We start from the raw sequence: 22,745 nt of genomic DNA, 5'->3' as shown, positions 1-22,745 counted from the left end.
TTGTGTTCCCTAGGAGGGACCTCTCTCGATGAGTCTTGATAGACTTGTGTCTCTTAGAAAGGACCTCCCATGATGAGTCTTTTGACTCCATGGAGGCCTGAATAATAATAATAATAATAATAATAATAAATTAGAACCAGGAGGGAAAAAAAAAACATTATATTTTGCAGTAATAAGAAAATCACTTGCTTGTTGTCGTAAAAAATGCAGGATTCCTAATGGTGTGCAGTTGTCACTGGAATATACAATAATATCATCACCACAGCTGTTAGCAGCAAAGAGTGATAGCACTCCATTAGCATGTAGTAAGTTTTCATTAAGTATCATTTTCAACATTGCTTGAGCATCATCATATAATTTTTTGGCTTCAGCACCTAAAAAGAGGGAAAGCATAAATGTAAAAGATATGGGAAATTTATTCAAAGTGTAGTCACTTATTTATAATTATTATTTATAAATTTATAAAATAAAGGAATTGAGAAAGCAATTTTCCTTGCAATTATACTGCAAGAGAAACATCTACAATTCAGTTAAAATCATACAGAGACTTAGTGTTCATAGGGAATAAATTTCAAATGTTAATGAAATTCATGACAAAAGAAATAGCATAGCAGTGGAATAAAATTTTTGCTGAAATTTTTTGGGGAAATAACTTGTCCATATCAACAGATATCACACATGATGAAAACATTATTATTTGGGAAATGTATATAACAAAAAAATTAATGAGGTTATTACTAAACTAGGAGCTCAGCCTTGCAGCCTTTCACTGTTCTTCCAGCTGGGGACTGTTTCCCATTCTAATGCAGTTCCTCTTCCAGTTGGCGAAGGCTTATGCCATATAGGAAAATAACTTAGATACGAACATGTATATATACAAAGAAAGCAAAGTTTACTTATAATATGAAATCATTAAATATATATGACATGAACTGTCCATAATCAATGATATAACCAACAATATTCTAAAGGGTTCTCAAGATTCCACACAACAATTTAAAAGCAACATTTTAACATTCATATATAATTCAGTTCAGACTCACTGACCAACTTCTCGTCCTCTTCCTTCATTACATATACCTCTGTCCTTTGGAACAGTCATTCTCATACCATTTTCCCTAATGTATATGATCTCCAACTCCTCATGAAGGATTATCAGATTCCTCCTTTCTCTCTGATCACCTGACCACACATACTGTCAAGTTATAAATGTTGATCTTGAAACTTCTCATGTGTTTGAGTTGACACACACACACACACACACACACACACACACACACACACACACACACACACACACACACACACACACACAAGGGTATAATATAATCCTTGGAGTTCAGTACACCTATGCTGACTGTCATGGTTTGGTATGCCACTAACTAGCAGCCAAACAGAATTGTGAAAAAAAATCATTTCTGCCAGTTTTAATAAAGAACTACTAAGTATTGTTCCACAGATCTCAAAATAACCTCATCTGCATTCCTTAATAGAATACAAATGGAATAGTTTGTATTCCTTCATCATGGCACTAGTGCAGTGCATGGAAGTGACAGTGCTGCATATGACATACAAATAAGTCTTTTCATTTTAGTAAATAATTTTAGTATTTATGATTAGTAGTATTTTACTTACATTAGACTGTGGGGCTGAGTGTGTGTCTTTGCAAAATTTAATATGTGATATCATTTAAAAAGTGCTTTACATAGCACTAACATGTACAATAAAAATAGTAGCCAAGGCATCCTCGGTCACTGAGCTTAACATGCGGGATTTTATGATTTATGGTATGAAAGTGGGAGTGGAGAGGACATGTTGGAAATGTTTCATGTGCAAGTGTAAGAAATGTGAGTTGTGTTGAAAGGAGGTGAATAATAATAATGATAAAAGGGAAGATAGTGAAAGTGTAGAGAATACAATGAAAGGAATGAGAAACAGCAGAAAAATATGAATGGAAAGTATGAAAGAAGTGGCTGAAGGTAATAAGGATGATGAAGAAGCAGCAAGGAGAGAAATAGCATGCTTATGCAAAGTCCTTCACAGGACGAAACATGAGCTCGAGCAATGCAGTGTCACATGCCAAACAGTTGGCATGTGGCACTGCAGGAGGAGTATAAATGAAAAATGAATGGGGAAAAAGCATGAAAGAGTGAGAAACTGGGAATAAGGAGAAGGTATTTCATGGTGATTCAATGATAATTGGAGTATTTAATGAAAAAGTGAAGGGCATGTTTCCCAAGTGAGAAGAATGTTAGTAAATCTGCTAGTTTGGAGAGGGGAGAGGTCAAAGAATTGACTGTTTTGACAGGCATAAATTATTTGAAAGATGAGAAATATACAATGAGAGAAGATATGGAAGAGTTGCTGGTGAAACAAAATTGAAGAGTGAGAAAGTAAAGACTGCAAGTCTGCTGTCTTGTTATGACAGGAGTGGATTGAGAAGATGGATCATGATATTACTAATGAATCAAAATAAAAGATGGTGCAGGCAAGACTGTTAGTAGCTTCAATTTCTAGAGTAAATTCTGTGGTGGACAGAGTTGATATTAGATAGAAATGCTTGTTCTGTAGATCAATTTCCAGACTGCAAAAATACTGTCAATATAACATATCCATATATAATGGCAGGTGTGCTGGAATTGTCAAATGTCAAGAAAATTATACAAACAAGTGAAGGAAATGGTAATAAGTTCTCTTATCTTACATGCATTCATCAACTATGGGGGGGAGCTGAAAAGTTCTGATAAACATCTAGAACAAAAATTATATTAAAGCAACTGATGTAACTACAAGAAAAAAAAATACTACTATCAGAGTTATGAAGTAACTTTTGTTCTTATATCCCTGTATTTCTTTCTTGCAGTTATATCAGTTGCTTTAATATCTTTTTCTAACTTTTCAGTCTCCCTTGTGTATTTTATGGCATAGAAACTGGTTATGCAAGCTAAAGATAACCCTAAAGAATTCTATTGTTATGCAGCATGTAGAAGAAAGAATAAGCTTGAATGTAAATTATAAATTACACGATAACCACAGTAATTAACTTTAATGAAATGAAATAATTTATAGTCATGCCACAGGTGCCTTTAAAGATTAAGCTTGAATATGAATACATGCATAGAAGTGTTATGCAATGTATGCTTAATTCTATCACTTCTTAGCATTATTCATATTAGAGTTAATTAAAAATTAAAAAAAGAAAATTTATATATATATATATTTCATGCATATCAGGAAATGCAAAAATGAAATCTTATTATTTTGAGTGCTAATACAATCTGACACTAACTACTCCTTAGTGTTTTTGCATACACAACTTTACTGAAGGATCAGACAAGTTAAAAAGAAACGTTTGGCCACTGGAGGTACTCAAGCTTATTAAGGTCCTTTCTAAGTAGTATATGAAAGTGATGCATATAATGTTTATATTTTGTCAAGATGTCAAACTGATATGGATATTGTGGATTCTGGTTATGCAGAGTAGAAAGTATTTTACCTTGGGTATAATAAATGTTAAAGTTATCAAGCTATTTTAAACCTGGTTTTACTCCATTTCCCAAGTAAGCAAACAGACAAACAAATCAAGTTTGCACCTGCAAGTGTTGCAAGTCTAGCTGATCCTACAGGTAGTGCAAGACCAAGGCAACTCATGGTAAAAGTAGTATAAGCTCTGATCACTAATCTTAATATTTACCCTTAATGCAAAGCACATCTCCTAGAGGAGATGTATGATGTTTTGTATTAAAGGCAAGGGGGCCACTACCCAGACTAGTTTCGACCTTTATTGAGGTCTCATCAGTGGGAGCCAGGCTAGATATACCAAGATGCACTACCTGTAGGATCAGCTAGACTTGCAACACTTGCAGGTGCAAACTTGACTTGTTTGTCTATTTGCTTACTTGGGAAATGGAGTAAAACCAGGTTTAAAATAGCTTGGTAACTTTAACATTTATTATACCCAAGGTAAAATACTTTCTACATTTATATCTCCTCCTGAGATTTTTATTTAATAAGGTTAAAACACCTTATGGTAACTTGTTCTGGTAAAATACTTATGAGCTCTGTATTACTAAAATCTTGGTATTTCTAGCCTGGCTCCCACTGATGAGACCTCAATAAAGGTCAAAACCAGTCTGGGAAGTGCCCCCCCCCCTTGCCTTTAATACAAAACATCATACATCTCCTCTAGGAGATGTGCTTTGCATTAAGGGTAAATATTAAGATTAGTGATCAGAGCTTATACTACTTTTACCATGAGTTGCCTTGGTCTTGCACTACCTGTAGGATCAGCTAGACTTGCCACACTTGCAGGAGCAAACTTGACTTGTTTGTCTGTTTGCTTACTTGGGAAATGGAGTAAAACCAGGTTTAAAATAGCTTGGTAACTTTAACGGCTATGCAGAGTGTAAAAGGCTTTCATTCCAGATAGCCTAGAAGTCTACTTGCCTATGATTTATCATGATTATCATGGTATTCAGAAAAGCCTGACTGATGAATGAACAGAGAGTTTGTAATAGGAGAGTATTCATGCATAATTTGGAGTGGCCATTTGGGAAAACAATTGTGAGTATAAATTTGGAAAAGAAAAATCAGAATGTGAATGGGATGACAGGGTATGAGGCAGAGAACTGTTAAATGCTTTTTTGATGAAGTAATCACTAAAACCATTGGATAAAAAGGTGGATGTAATATGTGTATTGTAATTCTTTCTGTCAAAGTTTGCCAGAACATAAAGAATGAGCACTATGTAATAAGGTCTTAACATTTCTAGCCTTTTAACTAGGACTATGGGCACTCCTATTTCTCCAACCATTGACAACTTCTTCATGGAACACTTTGAACAACATCTCTTTGATAATATTTCACTTGACCTACACATTAGTACAGAAACGTGGATCACACTTTTGTAATTTGGAATGGCTCTTCCTCTGAGTTGCAGTTCTTTCCAAATTAAATGCACTTCATCCCAGGATCTAATTCACCTTAGAAAAAGAAGCAGATAACCAAGTAGCCTTTTCAGATCTACTAATTCTTTGTCAACAAGATGGAAGCTTACATTTCCAGTTTTAAGGAAGATAACCCTACTAGACATCAGTAGTACACTCAGTGTTTAATCTTGGGGGAGGAGCGCGAGTTGAGTAGACGATTTGAGAATACACACTACACATTGCATAAGACCTATGACTGAGCATTTTCAATGATCGGTAATTTATAAGTAGTACAGAAATAGAAGACACGACACAACATAAATAAATAAAAAAAAAGAATTTTAATTAGGATAAGGTTTTTGGAAAATTTTATTGTGTTTTTTCCTTCTTCTTTTTTTGGGGGGGGGCTTGTCCCCCCCTTCTGGGTGCTGTGTGAGAAAAGACCCGGTTTGCAGAAGAAAAACATCATCTTTCATCAGGACAATGCACCTGCCCACAAAGGTGTTTTGGCCATGGGAAAATTAAGGTATCTGCATTATGAAGTGTTGGAACATTCACCCTATTCCCCAGATTTGGCTCCTTCTGACTTCTATCTCTTCCCAAAACTAAAACTCTTCCTCGCTTTTTCTTTAGCATTTTTCTTCAAATCAAGAATCAAGAGGTGATTGTAGCTGTAGAGGGGTATTTTGCAGATCTTACTCAGAACCACTACAGGGAACGGGATAATGGCGCTGGAATAAATGTATTAGTCTTAAGAGAAATTATGTTGAAAAATAAAAATAATTTTGAAATTATAAATTCGTGTTTTCATTGTTAGGCCAAGAACTTTTCAGACCACCCTTGTAAAGTGAGAAGAAGAATAATATACTCTTGATGTAATGTATCATCAAGACAGTGAGACTGGGTCTAGTTGTTTTCAATTAAAGCTGTTAAAAGAAAAGAAATTATTACACCATGTGATCAGTGTAGTATGTCATGTGCATGTCCGGCCAGTTTGTTTTTATTAAAAAAAAAAAAAAAAACAGAGTTTTTCAGAAGGAAAAAACACTTCTTACCACCAGGCAGCAAGGACTGGATGAAATATTATCATGTTTTAAGAGAATGTGCCAAGGATCTCCAACAATGCCCTTGATCTGAATACTTTAATCATAAACAACCAGGAAGAATACTAAAGGAATGGAAAGAGGTCCAAATATTGACAATGCATAAATGTGATATAAAGTTGGAAACAATGCTGAAACAATTATTTTTATATTAGTGAATAAAAATGAATGTTTCTATAGTAATAAGAATTGTTTCAGTGACACTTTCCATACAAATCCTTGGATGCCTTTGCTTCCTGAGAGAAGAAATCAACACTAGACTGTGGTTTGAATTGCCCAGAGGACAAACAAGTCGCAGTATACTTAGAAAGGTCACTAGTGAGGAACAGATCTAGTGTTTCAAAAGTGGTTAGGGTTATCTGCTATTCTAGTAGACATTTGAACGATTTGTGTGAGAGTGTTGGTGATAGACAAATGTCTCAGTATCTCCACTTGCTGGTTCAGTGCAGCTGGAAAGAAACACAGTTGGAGTCATGAACATTGAAATCTCCAAAGATGACTTCAATCTCAGAAATCGCAGAAAGTTAAGATTTAAAGGAAGGAAATGAAAAAAGGGGTGGTATCAAAGAGTGATAGAGATGTCAAATAATTTTAAAATGAGCACAGAGATTTTTTTTGTTTGTTTCAAACAAGATAAAAAAAAAAGCTGTAGTTGTAAACTCTCTAACATGATATAATAGAGAATATATGCACAGATGCAACCTTTGAGATGAAATCAGTCCAAGAGTTTGTAATAGAAAAAAAGTGAGATAAGCAGTGCTTGAAGAAGCTGAAATTTGAGGTTCTGTTGGGAAAAGCAGGTGTGGTTCTGCAGACTGAGATAGAAACATGATTCATGTTAGAACTAGACCATATATATATATATACTGTATATGTATTCTATTTCTCTTGGTTGAATTTTTCATTATTTTTGTTTGCATTGAGCTGAAATTGGGAGGTACAAGGAATGTAACATAACATATTGTTTACACAATATACAAGAAAAATTTCACCAAATGTTTCTGCATATCATGGCTTCAACAGAGCTTCTCACATGACACTATGCTGACTTCCTCCAAGTCCACCTGGAAAAATAGTAATAGCAAGATCATTCACTATCTGACCTGGAAGCTTTCATGGCACTGGCATTAGGTTCAATCTGATATACCATATAATGGTTAGCCTGCTGAATCATTTATTAAAGCTTTCCTTCTAAAAGAAGAAATCTTTCCATGATTCCTGACGTAAGAAAACATCATGCTGCATACTTAAATAAATTCAAAGTAAATAAACTGTCAGCATGGTTGGCTGAGTGGTTAGCGTGTCCACTCTCCAGTCAAGAGGCTGTGGGTTTGAATCCAGCCATGAGCATGAATGTTTGTGATTGTCCTACAAACTTTGTGTGGAAAAGGAATCTGCAACCCTACCACTTATTCTAGCAGAAGACATCATTGCCAAAACCATGTGAGGTACGGCAGTGACCATATGGCATCTACAGACGTCAAATGTGAAAATTTTGTTTGTAAATAAACTTGGAAGAAAGCCTTTGTTCTGGAAAGATCAAATATGCCTTTTGGCCATTTCAAGCTTTTAACAAGTGAAGTCTTGATATTACACACACCAGGTAACAAAAACTCATCTACCACTCAAGATGGCTAGAACAATAGATGTATGGTCCTTCCTCAAGGAGATGTGAATGTCACACCTCAACCCATGTCCACATATAATTTCCTTCAGCTAATAGTTAAATTACTGTTAGTTGGGGAGTTATCCAGAGATGAGATACAATATAGTGGCCAGAACATCAGTTTCATCAGCATGTTAAACTTCTTAAGTTTAGCCCTAGACAACGCCATCAAGCAGTCTATCTTGACTATACTGAAAAGAATATCTTCTGTCTACTTTTAGGGCCATGATGAATGTGGATGGAAAGCTGAGTGCTTCTGGAACTACATACTAAAGAGGAACAAGGACCTTGGGCTCAACAGAGAGAGCCCAAGTTGAAATTCAGGGATATATTGTTGACAGTGAAGACTAACCAGCGGACTACTGCAACAATGGGAACATTGACTATCAGAGATATGGATATGGTGGTTTAGCTATATAAACTCTTGATTTCAAAATTTTATATAGTGAAGAGAAATCAAGGTGAGCATATGTGGCCTGAAAATATACAAAATTGGACAAGAAAGATCATACAAGGTATCTGGAAAGTCAGCTATGAAGACTGACTAAGGAAATTTAATCTTCAGAATTTGGCAGACAGGAGGTTAGGTCTGATATGATTGAAGAGTAATTTGTGGTGCTCACCAAACAGATATAATGGGGAAATTTTCCAAAAGAAAACCCGGAGGGAAGAGGCAAAGACAAGGAACAATTCTGGAAGTTGTGAAACAGCAAGGCAGTGAGAAATAACTTTTTGCAAGGAAAGTGATGGGTGCATGAAATGCCTTAACTAAGAAGGTGATGTGCTTTCACATAGTGAATGACTTTAAGGCACTGTATGATTGACTTTGTGAGACCTAAAGAAAACTTCCTATACTATGTAGGTCCAGTGATAATAATAATTTCTGGAGTTCATATTATTCCCACCCTATAATTACACCAGGGATCAATTTCACACAAATAAAATAGCACACATGGTGCCAGATGTTAGGAAAATTATTCCTAACATCTGGCATATAACCAAATAAAATAAAGAAGATTCAAATTCATAGTGAAGAATTTATGGAGACACAACACATGTGTCAGAATAATTACTTTACTTAACATTAAGCAAGTAACAATCGACGTTTCAACCTCTGTATTGAGGTCATCATCAGGAAAACATACATATGTACAAGACACAAGCTACATGCTGCCGCACTATACAAACATAAAATAAATCTAAATGTTTGTTAATTATGCCAGCCTGGCTGGCTGAGTGGTTAGCATATCCGCTCTCCAGCCAAAAGGTTGCGGATTCGAATCCTGCCGTGGGCATGGATGTTTGTGATTGTCTTTGGAAATACTAGTGGTGATGGTGTTTGGCAGTAGATGGTGTTGGTGTAGTTGAAGTCAGTTGGTGGATTGAGTGGCTGAGACAGATTTGCAGACCAGATGTCCTCGCTCGATGAGTCTTTGGACTTCCTGAAAGTGTCTAATAATAATAATAATAATAATAATAATAATAATAATAATTTAACCTAGCCTGACCTCTGGTGAGAAAAAAAAACAGAACTACATTAAACAATTTCTACGGTCCTTTCTAATTAAGATTTTCTTCTGTCTGGGATTGTTTTGGTTGCTGGGATTGTATGGGTTGAAGATGGGTCCTCCACATTTTTGGAATAATTAATCCATCATTTTTGTTCAGATATGGATGATGTTTCAGCATTTCACAAGCTTCTTTGAATTTTCTTTCAAACCAAGTTATGGTGCAGTGTAGGGACTTAGTGCCTTTCCAGTCAATTCTGTGGCATGTTTGAGTACGTGGTCTGATAGGCCTGTTTTACCATAATGGAAGTATTTAATGCATTTGTGTTCATCTTTTCTGATTGCGATGGTGTGTCCTGTTTTCCCTATGTAAGGTAGGCTACACGTGCATCGAATTTTGTAAATCCCTGGGTGGACAAGGTATGGAAGAGGATCTTTGGAGGAGCTAAGTAAATTTCTTAATTTTGCTGGGGGTTCGAAGGTTGTCTTGATGTTGTATTTAAGTAGTGTACTATCTATTTTTTCTGAAATGGCCCTAATGTAGGGTATGGTTATAGCATTCTTGTAATCTTTTTTGCTTTTAATGGCATTTTTATGGAGGATCATGTTGTTAAATTGTGAATGGAGATATTTGAAAATTCTAATACTTCATTCACATTTAACATAATCTGCCAGAACTTAAGCAACACTTGTAAATATAATTTGATGTTAATCTCTTGCTCGTAAATTATTATTCATATAATTACTTTGAGTTTGTTTATTATTATTTAATTATTTAATCTAGAATATGTATTAGTACTGAAAGGACTCTGTATTAAAATGTCATTCAATTTATTTGATTTATTCCTGTGTTAATGTTGTAAGAAGCTGTGCATATATATTATAAGAATTTGTATTTATCATATTTAAATGTATTTTATATGAATTACATATTATTTCTTTATTTGTTATTTCTAAAAAAGAATGTAAATATGTGGAATTCTGCTGATATGATTTTATGTAATTCTTCTGATTGAATTTGATTGGCTAGTAAAGGAGAAACGGAGTTGCTTTTAGTTAGCACGTGCTTAGAACATGAACAGCTATGATATGGAGAGAAGCCTGTAGATGTAAGCTGAACTGGCTAGAACTGGAATTTTGGGCAGGAAGAATAAATGCTCAAAATAAACGCAGTTAATTGGTAAACTAAAGTAAACAAGAAGGAGAAAGCTTGGGGACAGCGAAGAGACTGGTTGTGTGTAACAAAAGGCGAGCTGAGATATCCGGAAAAATCAACAAGGAAAGGACCGGGAATAAAAAGGCATTAAAAACTACCTTCATGGAATTCTGATATTACAATAGATTTCTAATGATTAGAGGAAGAATACTGCAGAGCTAATGTGTCAAGACATGCAGAGCTCTGTGTTTAATATTTCAGTTAACATAGTGAAGATTTCTTTGAATTGTGTTTCCTCATGGTAATTAGTTAACAGGAATTTTAAAGATGTGCCTAAGTGTATTCAATGTGGTGAAGCTGTAGGTAAGACTTATCCTTTTTACATCCAGTGTGAAGCAAGTGAAAGTTAGCTCTGCCTAATATATCTTAACCCTAGCTGTGGCATTTAACTATAAATAGTCGAAAGAATGAAGCATTAAAGCATTTCCCCCTTGAATTTGATAACTGCCTTGTAATTCAATTAAGTGTTTATAGACTAGAAGTGAATTAGAGAAGCCAACTATAAGAATATTTATTGTGAATTCTAGAACTTTGAACTGTGAGATCTATTTTTTATAAATCGACAGAATATAGAGAACTGAGAGTTGAATGTTTGATACCTAGTGTATGTATTATATCTCTTCTGAGCACTAGAACTAAATCGATATGTAGATGATATGAATTGTCTCATAGAATAGAGACAAGTTGTGATAGAAATACTTATCTCTTGAATAATAAGATCTAAGACTTTTGGCTTTAATCTTAAAACCTAACTAAATAGCTACCTGTATCTCAGAGATATTTTGGATTTGTTCATTTGCATTTTCTTGTTTAGAAAGCTATACTTGGATGTACATGTAATATAATCCTGCATTAAATGTTTTGTTTTATTGAATTCAATTTGTTGTTTGCCTGATCTTCATTCACTGCACCACTCATAAAAATTTATCGGACCTTGCGGAAGCCTTAAAAGATATTAATAACCTCGGCCTGTAGAAAAGTAAGCTTGCAAACGTTAGCTGATGATTGATTTCTCTGCAATATATACACTAATCTGAATATAAAGTGGCGCAGGATAATATAAATTTCTTTATATTCGGATCAGTATCAATCAACATCTAACAAATAAAAACGGAATTTTAAGGAAATAACGATAAGCTCGATTAACCAACATAAATGAATCAGTCAGCAAGATAGGACGACACAACAATGTGAACTGTTTTTTTTTTTTCTTGTAGCCATTTTTTATAAATGTTTGGTTAATGATTTCAAATTCTTTCAAAGCTTGTTTATTGGAGCAAATTTTTAGGGCTCTGTCTTTGAGGATGCTGATGACTCCTAATTTTCACGTTGGATCATCATCATCGGCTCAACAGCCCTATGTGGACCCTGGCCTTCTGAGAAACTTCTGCCAGCCTTCCTTATTCAATGCCAAACTCCTCCAATTTTTGACTCCTAAAACCTTAATATCTTGCATCATTCCATCTTAATTTAGGTCTTCCAATTTTTTTTCTTCCTTCCGGCTTAGCATTAAACATCTTAACTATTCTATTCATATAATTACTTTGAGTTTGTTTATTATTATTTAATTATTTAATCTAGAATATGTATTAGTACTGAAATATACATTATACACATGGATAGTGTATAATGTATCCAGTCCATTTATTTATTTTTATGTACTTAATAATGTCTGGCTGATTAAATAATCTGCATAGTTCATGGTTATATCTTTTCCTCCACACACCATTCTAATTACCGAAGTGGATGCATTGCTTGTGGGTCAAATCTCCATGGATTATGACAATTCTTTCTTTTAAGGTTACACAGCAGGCAGTTCATAGCGAAGAATTTATGTTACTTTACTTAATATTAAAAACATCGATTCTTCAACGAATCAAAATGTTAATTAACATTTCTATGTTAATTAATCGCTAGCCTTTCTAAAATGATGTAGAGATAGCAACTTGATACCGAACTGCATCAAGCTGAAAAAAAAAGAAGTTTACTTCAGCCAAAGCTCTCCATGTTTATGCCTTTTGGAACAAGCTTTGTTGAGAGAACAGATCCACGAGGCCAGCAAAAATTTAGCAGTTACTCAAGCCAGCATTTTAAAACAAAAATCAGAGTATCGAGCTACTTAAATATCAATATTTGGGATATTCTAGAGAGGATTACAGATGAATGACTCGACAAAGCACATATTACTTAAGAACAAAGCGAAGTTTCAAGCACTAAAACAAGAAAGCAACAGGCAATCTGGATGCCATATCCAGAGGAACAGCTAATTACAAACCAGTGAAACAAGGAGTAGCCAATCACCTACGAGTGAAGTTAGGAGCAACCAACCACAAACAGACCATGGCCAAGTGATTAACAAATCCTACAAGCCTTAATTATGACTTAGCTAAGAAATTAGCACACACACACTCAAGGAGTTGGTAGATCATCCCCCCCCCCTACATAAAAAAATACACAACACTTCATAAACAAGATTAAAAACATCACACTCGACAACAAAGATTTATTAGTCAGCTTTGACATAACTGCCCTTTTCACTAATGTCCCGATCAATGATACTATTCTTCTCTTATAAAACATATTTCCACCCAATATCATGGACCTCTCTGCTTACATTCTCCACTGCAGGTATTTCGTGTGGCAAAATAAATTTTACATACAAAAAGAAGGTAGGGCCATGGGCTCACCACTTTTTCACCAATAGCTAACTTTTACATGGAAGACTTCAAGCAACAATCTCTAGATTCCGCCAGCCTAAAACCCAAAGTCTGGCTCAGATATCTTAATGATATTTTCACCAGTTGGCCTATGGCTGCAAAACATTAAATACATTCCTAAGCCACCAGAACAAATGTCAAAATTGAAAACAACAACTCTCTTCCTTTTCTAGACACGCTTGTCACATCTTCCCTCTGGAAGACTCCCTGCCTCTCCTTCACTGTCTACCACAAACCTACACATACAGGCCAATACATATATAAAAATTCATATCACCATCCGACACAAAAACCAGGAGTCATCAGAACCCTCAAACATAGCTATACCCTACATTAGGGGCATTTCAGAAAAAATAGATACAACACTACTTAAATACAACACCAAGACAACCTTCAAACTCCTGGAAAAATTAAGAAATTCACTTAGCTCCTCCAAAATCCTCTTCCATACATTGCCTACCCAGGGGTTTACAAAATTCAATGTACCTGTAACTTACCTTACATAGGGGAAACAGGATGCACCATCTGAATCAGAAAAGATGAACACAAATGCCACATTAAATACCTCTATTATAGTAAAAGAGGCCTATCAGATCACGTACTCAAACATGCCACAGAATTGACTGGAAAGGCACTAAGTCCCTATATCGCACCAAAACCTGGTTTGAAAGAAAATTCAAAGAAGCTTGTGAAATGCTGAAACATCATCCATATCTGATCAAAAGTAATGGATTAATTATTCCAAAAATGTGGAGGACCCATCTTCAACCCATATAGCAACCAGAACAACCTCAGACAGAAGAAAATCTCAATACAAAAGAACAGTAGAAATTGTTTAATCTAGTTCCGTTTTTTGTTGTTTTTTTTTTCTCACCAAAGGTCAGCTAGGATAAATGATTAAGAAACATTTAGATTCATTTTACTTTTGTATAGTGCAGTGGTATGTAGCTTGTACATACAGCTAATTCTCTTTTTATAAGGCTTTTTTTTTTACATGATTTTGAAAACAAAAGCAATTCTATTTTTACATGGTATATTTTGATTTAACATGGTTCAAATGGTACTTATTTTTAAAATTTCTGTTTCAATTCAGTTCAGTTAAAAATGATATTCCCATTATAATTATCATTTCCTAGAACAGTACATATGTACTTAAACTTGAATTTTGGAGAACCCTGTAGATTTTTAAACATCAAGGATTGGTCTACACTACAGAATGAAAACAATTGTGGTGACAACAAAAATATCAATTTTTGTAATTATGATTCCCCAAGTTAAGCTGACAGATGATCCATTATATTCACTTGCTGTTGGTTCCTGGAAGCAGAAGGGTACTATGCTGACTATATAAAGTGTTGCAAAGGCTGCACATCATAGTGCTGCTATGATAAGAAGAGTACTCTAACATGCAAGGAAAAGGAAGTGGTTGTGCCACTGTATAAGGCACTGATCAGACCACACTTGGACTACTGTGCTCAGATCTAGTCACCTGGTTTTCAATGTGATGTGGAGGCATTGGAGAGGGTCCAGAGGCAAGTGACTAAGACAGTATCAGGAGTTTGGAATGCTGGCTATGGAGAGAGTTTGAAGAAATGTGGATTGCAGAGTTTGGTGGATTAGAGGAAGAGAGTTGATATGATAGAGACGTTTAAGTTAGTGAGAGGATTTTATCAGATTAATCCAGAGGAGATTATAAAAAGAGTAGAAGGTGAGAGGGGAAGAACCAGAGGTCATTCCTAGAGGTTATGTAAAAGCCTGGTGAAAAAGCATGTGAGGAGTAATTTTTTTACATGGAAAATTGTCAGTGAATGGAATGCATTACCAGAATGTGTTGTTAATGCAAGGAGTGTTAAGGATTTTAAGATTCTATTATTATAAATATATTGTCAGTTGAATGAACTGCCCACAATGAGTCTGTCAACTCCATGGAGGGTGTAATAATAATAATAATAGTAAAAGTTTCAGTGGCTACACTGCATAATTTAGAGCGCTTGGTCAGAAGGCCAAATTTCAAATGACTGAAATAGAGCTCTCAAAATTCCCCATCTATAAAAAATAAGGTACAAAGCTGAACATATAATTACAGAGGAATTTCTCTACTAAATGTTCCAGGTAAGATTTATGCAGTTCATGATTCACTGTTACAAAATCAGCCTGCACTAGTTAACTGCAAAAGCATTATTCCTTCAGAACAATGGCCAATATTAGGGTGTGCTGAAAAGTTGTGAAGGAGATGAGGTAGAATGTCACTTACACATTATTCTACATATTCTCCATGAATATTATACAATTGTTTCAATGCCACTGCACCATTTGTAATTCTGTGAGAAAAAAGTCTTTTCCTTGTTGCACAAACCATTCCTCAGCTGAAGATATGACTTCAATATCTATGGTAAATTTTGTTACCTTCAAGTATTTCTTTAAATTTGGGAACAGGAAATAGTCAGGTCTGGCAAATAGGATGGGTGAGGCAGACATTGAAAGTCCACGTTGTGTATGGTCTGCTGGTCTGTTGTGAGCAGGTGCATTGTCCTGCAAAAGCAACATGCCTCTGCTCAATTTCCTGTGGCATTTTTCCTTCAGTACCTCCTTCAATTATTATTATTATTATTACCCACGACCTCATGGAGTCAAAGACTCATCTGGGATTTTCCTTCTGAGCTGTTGAATAAACTGCTGCTGTAACAGTTTCACCTTTTTTTGAGGTACTTAGCAAGGACTATACCATTCATATCCCAAAAGACAATGGCAAGAACCTTTTCTTGTTGATTTTTGGGTTCAGAACTTCTTTGGCCATGGAGAACCTTTGTTTCTCCACTCCACTGACTGCTGTTTGGTCTCTGGGTCATAGTGATGAAGCTATGTTTTTTCATCAACAGTTACAATAATAGTCAAAAAATTTGCACCTGATTTCTTAAAATGACTCAAAATCCCTTCAGATGACAGCATACATTCTCTCTTTTGGTAGACATTCAACCATTTGATTTGGGGACCCATTTTGCTGAGAGAGCTTCTGCACATTCAATGGATAATGACCCTCATCTCATTCCCTGGATATCTCCAGTGTCTTTTCAATGTTTTTGGTTGGTATTCATTTATCATCAAAGTTCATGGCATGCGCTTATATTTATATTTCTATCCTCTTATCTATCCTCAAGGAAAAAGAACAAATTGTTAAATGTGATGAAGATACATTCTTTCTTGTTTATATCAGTTGCTTTAGTATCATTTTTTGTTATAGGTGTTTATCAAAACTTTTCAGCCCCCCCCCCATATGAATTCTAATGGTGCACGAGTAACCTAGATAAGCTTCATAGCCTTGGTTGGGAAATTCTATGTCACTCTCCATATTCCCTGGACATTGAGGGACTGTCAAGGGAGGCCATACATCACTCACACCAGCTGTCATTTGAACTAGAAAAAAATCTAGCTTACATCCCTTTCTTACACAAGCTTAATTTCCACGGATGCCTACATGTCCTTTCTCTCTCTCTCTCTCTCTCTCTCTCTCTCTACATCTTCTATATAATGAAAATTTTTATCAACCAATATCATATAATCGCTCTTTCTCCTGTCCACCCGTTCACAAATTCTCAATCTGTTCTCATTATCTGTATTCAATAATTCTGATATCACCTTTGTAGCTCTTCTTTGCAGCCTTTCCTACAGATATCCCTTTGGAGCCCAGAAGAGGTCTTATTGAGGCCTTGTAAAGAGGCAAAATGACTTCCATATTTTTACATGTCAATGGTTCATTTCAGCATTGCAACTATCTTCTGAGTTGTATTTGCAAGTTTTGTTATGTAAACCTTGAACTTCAACTTTCTATCCACCATAACTCCAAGATCTTTAGCCTCATCAGTTACTCTAAGAATAATCCCATCAATACAATATGCCATTGGATATTTCATCATGCCAAAGTGTACAACTTTACATTTACTGGCATTGAATTGATAGCTATTGTCATTTGCTCACACTTCCAGCCTATTCAAATCACCCTGTAAATACTGTATATCAGTGACATCTCATGACATCTCTAACTGCCTCTTTGATGGCTCTGCCTATTTTGCATCATCAGCAAAGAACTGAAGAACTCCTGCCATACCCTTACCAATATCATTACTATAGATTAAACAACAATAATCCAATGGTGAGATGTTGGTGAAGTGAGAACTCATTATTTAAACTATCACATCTACTTCTGACACAGCAGGTACCATATGCATTCAGTAAAGTTATTCTTTTACATTCATTCTTTCTTTCACTTGCAGCATAATGAGAAAATTATTTTGGGTTGCCTTTAGCCTGTGCAGTCAATTTCTTTTCATATTTTCTTTCTGTACAACTTGTAACTTTTCTGGCTGGCACTTTATGTATTTCATAACTTTTCTCACTCTTATTCTCAGAATATTCCTTCTACATCATCTTCTTCTCAGTAATATCTTGCTTATAAGATTGTGCATGTATTTCACTCCCATCCTATTTGCTCTTCATATTCTAGGAACACATTCAGATATGGCATTATTTAAGCATGCTTTCAAAGTTTTCTGTGTACTGTGTTCTGTATCCTTCCCATTCAGTAACTGGTGCAACGGGACCAAAGATAGTATTCTCCTGAGTTTGTCATAATTTTTATCTTTGTAGTTCAGCACATAATCTCCCTGACTGGAACATCCATATAGTTGGTTACTTCCCAGGTCAGTATGGCATGATCACTGTCAACAACAACAACTGGCAGCAAAACGGTCACATCCTTAACTGAGTCACCTTTTGACACTATGATCAAATCTACTCTTTGTCCTCGAGTTGCTTTTTTCACATGCTATTTGAGAAAGTTGTCTCACAACAGCTCAATGAATTCCCCAGATGCTTTCAAAAGACCTGAACTCTAAAGTGTAGTCCATTCCTTCAGTTGACTCATAACCACGTTCATTTATATTCATATCATTATTATGTCTACACACCCCAACAGCTCAATAAATTCCCCAGATGCATTCAAAAGACCTGAAATCTAAAGTGTAGTCCATTCCTTCAGTTGATTTATAACCATGCTCATTTATATTCATATCATTATTATGTCTACACACCCTAGCTGAACATATACACACATCCTCGTTGAAAGTTTTATTTTTCACTTGGTTAGAGTATAATAAATTTAGTTTAATCCTTTATCCAAGTGTGAGCAAACAAAGTTTGCGCCTGAAAGTATCTTCAGGACTGGGGTAAGGTGGTACAACACCAGGGCACTCCTTGCAAAGGTGGAGCAAGCCACCGACACTCCTATATCAGTATCTCCCGTAATGCAAAACACATCTCCTTGCGGGTATGTCTAATGTTATGCATTAAGGGAAGGGCCACAACCCAGACTAGTTAAACTAAATTTATTATACTCTAACCAAGTGAAAAATAAAACTTTCAACATCTTTCTCTAAATCCAGAGTAATTTATTAAAAAAGGGTGGCACACCATTTGGCAACTCCTATAGGTAGAGATGACCTGCTAATGCTTCTGCCTGGTATCTCAACTTGGGCCTGGCTCCCACTGAAGAGACCTCAATAAAGGTCGAAACTAGTCTGGGTTGTGGCCCTTCCCTTAATGCATAACATTAGACATACCCGCAAGGAGATGTGTTTTGCATTACGGGAGATACTGATATAGGAGTGTCGGTGGCTTGCTCCACCTTTGCAAGGAGTGTCCTGGTGTTGTACCACCTTACCCCAGTCCTGAAGATACTTTCAGGTGCAAACTTTGTTTGCTCACACTTGGATAAAGGATTAAACTAAATTTATTATACACACATCCTCAGCATTCCTCCAAAGATGATCTAGTTCCCCTGACTCTCTGCATTAAGTCTTACTTCAATAAATAATTTCTCTTGGCACCCGATGCCAAATCCATTCAAGTGCAGGAAATCCCTCTTATACAAATCTTTTCTACCATCAAACTCACTACACACATCCAAAGCATCAAAACCATTCTTCTCTACACAGCATGTGCAATGAATTACTGGCTATCCTAGCCTTCCTTCTTAACTTATTCCTATCATATATCTCAGTAATAAACTACCATTTTTACTTTCTCACTTTTCTTTCTCGCTTCTTCCATCAAGCTTTTCATATCCTTTCTCATACTATATTTATCACTACTTAAATAATTAGTTATAACAAGCACTGACATCTCTTTTACTTTACTGTTCTTTCTTTCTTTCAAGGTTACATGGCAGTCAGCATTCATTGTGAAGAATTTATGGAGACAAAAACACGTGTTGGAGTAATTATTTTACTGTCGCTTCATTTCCTGATGATGACCTCAATTCAACCTTTGTATTGAGGTCATCATCAGGAAAATGCACAGGACATAAGCTACATGATACTACACTAAAATGAAAATTACAGCTTCTGTACTACATTTTCCTAAGTATTCAGTGCTGCTCTATTGTTCTGCCAAGTTTTTGGTGCCATTTTAAAATCTCTCTTAATTTAACAATATGTCATAAAATATATTAGGAAATACAATAAATACAGTATAATTACCACAATAATACAGTAAAAATATACTAACTAATCTAAAAATGCTGAATAAATCAAAACATACCTATTTTACAGGAGCTACGAAGCTGTTTTACATGAGCTATTTCTCACAAAATAGCTTTAAACATAACTTCAATTCAATTTATAATCAAATATACCTACCAACATTGACATCCTTGAATATTCTAGGAAATGACCTATTTGGAAACTTCCCTCTTAGCTGCCATACATCAAAGAAAGGTTTCCAGTCAATATAAGGAACAAGACGATCAAGATCATAATCCTTAAATACTTTGGTTCCAAGAAATTTAGGTATCACTATAAGAACAAATTGTAATTTGATATAAATCACACAAACTCTTTAAATGGCATTCATTCAAGAATAACAAAATTTTAAAATTTGTACTAATTTCTAATAATAATAATAATAATAGAAAATAAAATACAGTTGACCCTTTAAGAATGCAGGCTTGAACTGCACGGGTCCACTTATATGCCAATTTTTTTTAATAAATATATTAGAAATGTTTTTGAGATTAGCTGTAATTTGAAAAAACTAGCAGACAAACTGCATAGCTTAGAAATATCTAAAAAATTAAGGAAAAGTTAGGTATGTCATGAATGCATAAAATATATGTAGATACTAGTAATTTTATACTAGTCAGATATTTTATCATTTAACCATAAAATATACACAAATCTAATATAAAAAGTTCAAATTTATCAAAACTTATGTACACAAACACTTACAGACCATACATGGTGCCATTCGCAGTTGAGATAAATGTAATGGCATAAAATTAACTGTAGTATATACTGTACTACTATAAGAACTGTGTTATGAATATGACTGTAATGCTGTATGCCATAAAAATTTTAAAACAATTCATTCATTAGTATATAGGCTAGGCTGCTGTGAATCTATCATATCGATTACACTAGGCTACCATAAAGCAATCAAATGATTAAATCAATTATATATTTGGTTTAATCCAGGTGTAAGAAAACAAAGTTTGTGCCTGAAGTATTTTCAGGACTGGGGCAACTCGTGGTAAAGGTGAAATAAGTTCTGATCACTTGCCTAGTATCTCCCATAATGCAAAGCACATCTCCTTGCAGACATGTATAATGCTATACATTAAGGGAAGGGCCACTACCCAGACTGGTTTCAACCTTTATTGAGGTGGCGATACTAAGGTGGAAGTAATGCAGAAGTCATATCACCACATACCAGTTGCCAAAAGGTGTCAACACCTTATTATTAAAATTGTCTGGATTAGAGATAATTGAATAGAGGAAGTTTTTTCACTTGGCTATGCTACCAATCATATATTTGGTTTAATCCACGTGTAAGCAAACAAAGTTTGCACCTGAAGTATTTTCAGAACTGGGGCAACTTGTGGTGAAGGTGGAATAAGTTCTGATCACTTGCCTTAGAACCTCCCATAATGCAGAGCATATCTCCTTGCAGACATGTATAATGCTATGTATTAAGGGAAGGGCCACTACCTAGACCGGTTTCAATCTTTATTGAGGTCTCATCAGTGGGAGCCAGACCCGGAGGTAGTGATACTAAGGTGGAAGTAATGCAGAAGTCATATCACTATATACTAGTTGCCAAAAGGTGTCAACACCTTATTATTAAAATTGTCTGGATTTAGAGATAGTTGATGGAAGTTTTTTCACTTGGCTATGCTACCAATTATATACTTGGTTTAATCCTTTATCCAAGTGTAAGCAAACAAAGTTTGCACCTGAAGTATTTTCAGGACTGGGGCAAACTGGTCTGGGTAGTGGCCCTTCCCTTAATGCATAGCATTATACATGTCCGCAAGGAGATGTGCTTTGCATTATGGGAGATACTAAGGCAAGTGATCAGAATCTATTCCACCTTTACCACGAATTGCTCCAGTCCTGAAAATATTCAGGTGCAAACTTTGTTTGCTTATACTTGGATAAAGGATTAAACCAAATATATAATTGGTAGCATAGCCAAGTGAAAAGAAAAAGAGAGGTGGGTATGAGAATTTGAAGACATGGAACATAAGTATAATAATTAGTGAGCAAAGCAAGATAACAAGAAAGGAAGACTGACAGACATAGCAGAGAGAGAGAGAGAGACAACTGCATATCTCTTCAGTACAAGCATCATCCTTATCATCAGTGATCTCCATCTAATGTTTGCAGTTTTTGAGATGCTAATATCCAACTAATAAGTACAAAAGTTATCAAGAGAGTGACAATGTGAACGAGATTGTTTTAAACATAGCAGAATCAGCTGTTTTAGGGAGAAAGCAAAAAAAGGTTATTATTACCAAAATTAAGGGAGGCCCATATCAACTAGACCAGCTGCAATATCTATTCTTGAACTTATTCACAGCACCTGCACTCATCACCTCCAAACGCAATACATTCCAGTTGCACACTGCTTTATGAGAGAAAGACTTACCTCTTTGTTGCTTGCATTCATTTTCAACTTTCATGGATGCCCTCTCATCCTTAGCCCACCTTTCATAAAATTAAACTTCCATCTAATATTATACAATATGACACTTTCAGAAGTCTGTAGGTTGCTATCATATCATCCCTCTTTCTCCTAATAAATTTAGTTTAATCCTTTATCCAAGTGTGAGCAAACAAAGTTTGCACCTGAAAGTATCTTCAGGACTGGGGTAAGGTGATACCACACCAGGGCAACTCGTTGCAGCGGTGTAGCAAGCTACCAACACTCCTGTCTCAGTATCTCCTTTAATTCAAAAACACATCTCCTTGCGGAAATGTCTAATGTTATGCATTAAGGGAAGAGCCACTACCCAGACTAGTTTCGACCTTTATTGAGGTAGAATGGGAGTTCATGCCTTTCATCACTGGCCTCTTTAGATTTAAAAAAAGTTGTGCTGAGAGTCAGCTTGATAGTGAGAGAGGAGAAGAAAGATAGAGTGGATAGTAGTAGGTAGTTAAAAGAGGCCTCAGTCGATCCACCTGGCCTAACTTAAATGCCAGCACCAAGCAGATCTCCGACATTATCTCCCTCCATCCGTTCTCCTCCGCGTTCTCCGGACAACCACCTCTTCAGA

At 35.5% G+C, this 22,745-nt stretch overlaps 1 protein-coding gene across 3 annotated transcripts in view; it reads right to left on the bottom strand.

Annotated features, from left to right (window-relative positions):
- LOC150101351 (methionine synthase-like) overlaps positions 1-22,745 on the bottom strand; it is an 815,136-nt gene that overhangs the window by 152,619 nt on the left and 639,772 nt on the right. For all 3 annotated transcript variants that reach the window (XM_090400909.1, XM_090400910.1, XM_090400911.1), the window contains exons 29-30: positions 19,831-19,986; positions 186-374 (exon numbers count right to left, since the gene is read on the bottom strand). In XM_090400909.1, the coding sequence (XP_090257035.1) occupies positions 186-374; positions 19,831-19,986 (345 nt within the window). The remainder of the gene's footprint in view (positions 1-185; positions 375-19,830; positions 19,987-22,745) is intronic.

The sequence above is a fragment of the Typopeltis vanoorti genome, chromosome 11 (genome assembly GCF_054136105.1).
Source record: "Typopeltis vanoorti isolate ZY-2024b chromosome 11, IOZ_Tvanoo_1.0, whole genome shotgun sequence".
Lineage (NCBI taxonomy): Eukaryota > Metazoa > Arthropoda > Arachnida > Uropygi > Thelyphonidae > Typopeltis > Typopeltis vanoorti.
Note: the sequence above shows the minus strand (reverse complement) of the source record. Positions and strands in the feature narration are given on the sequence as shown.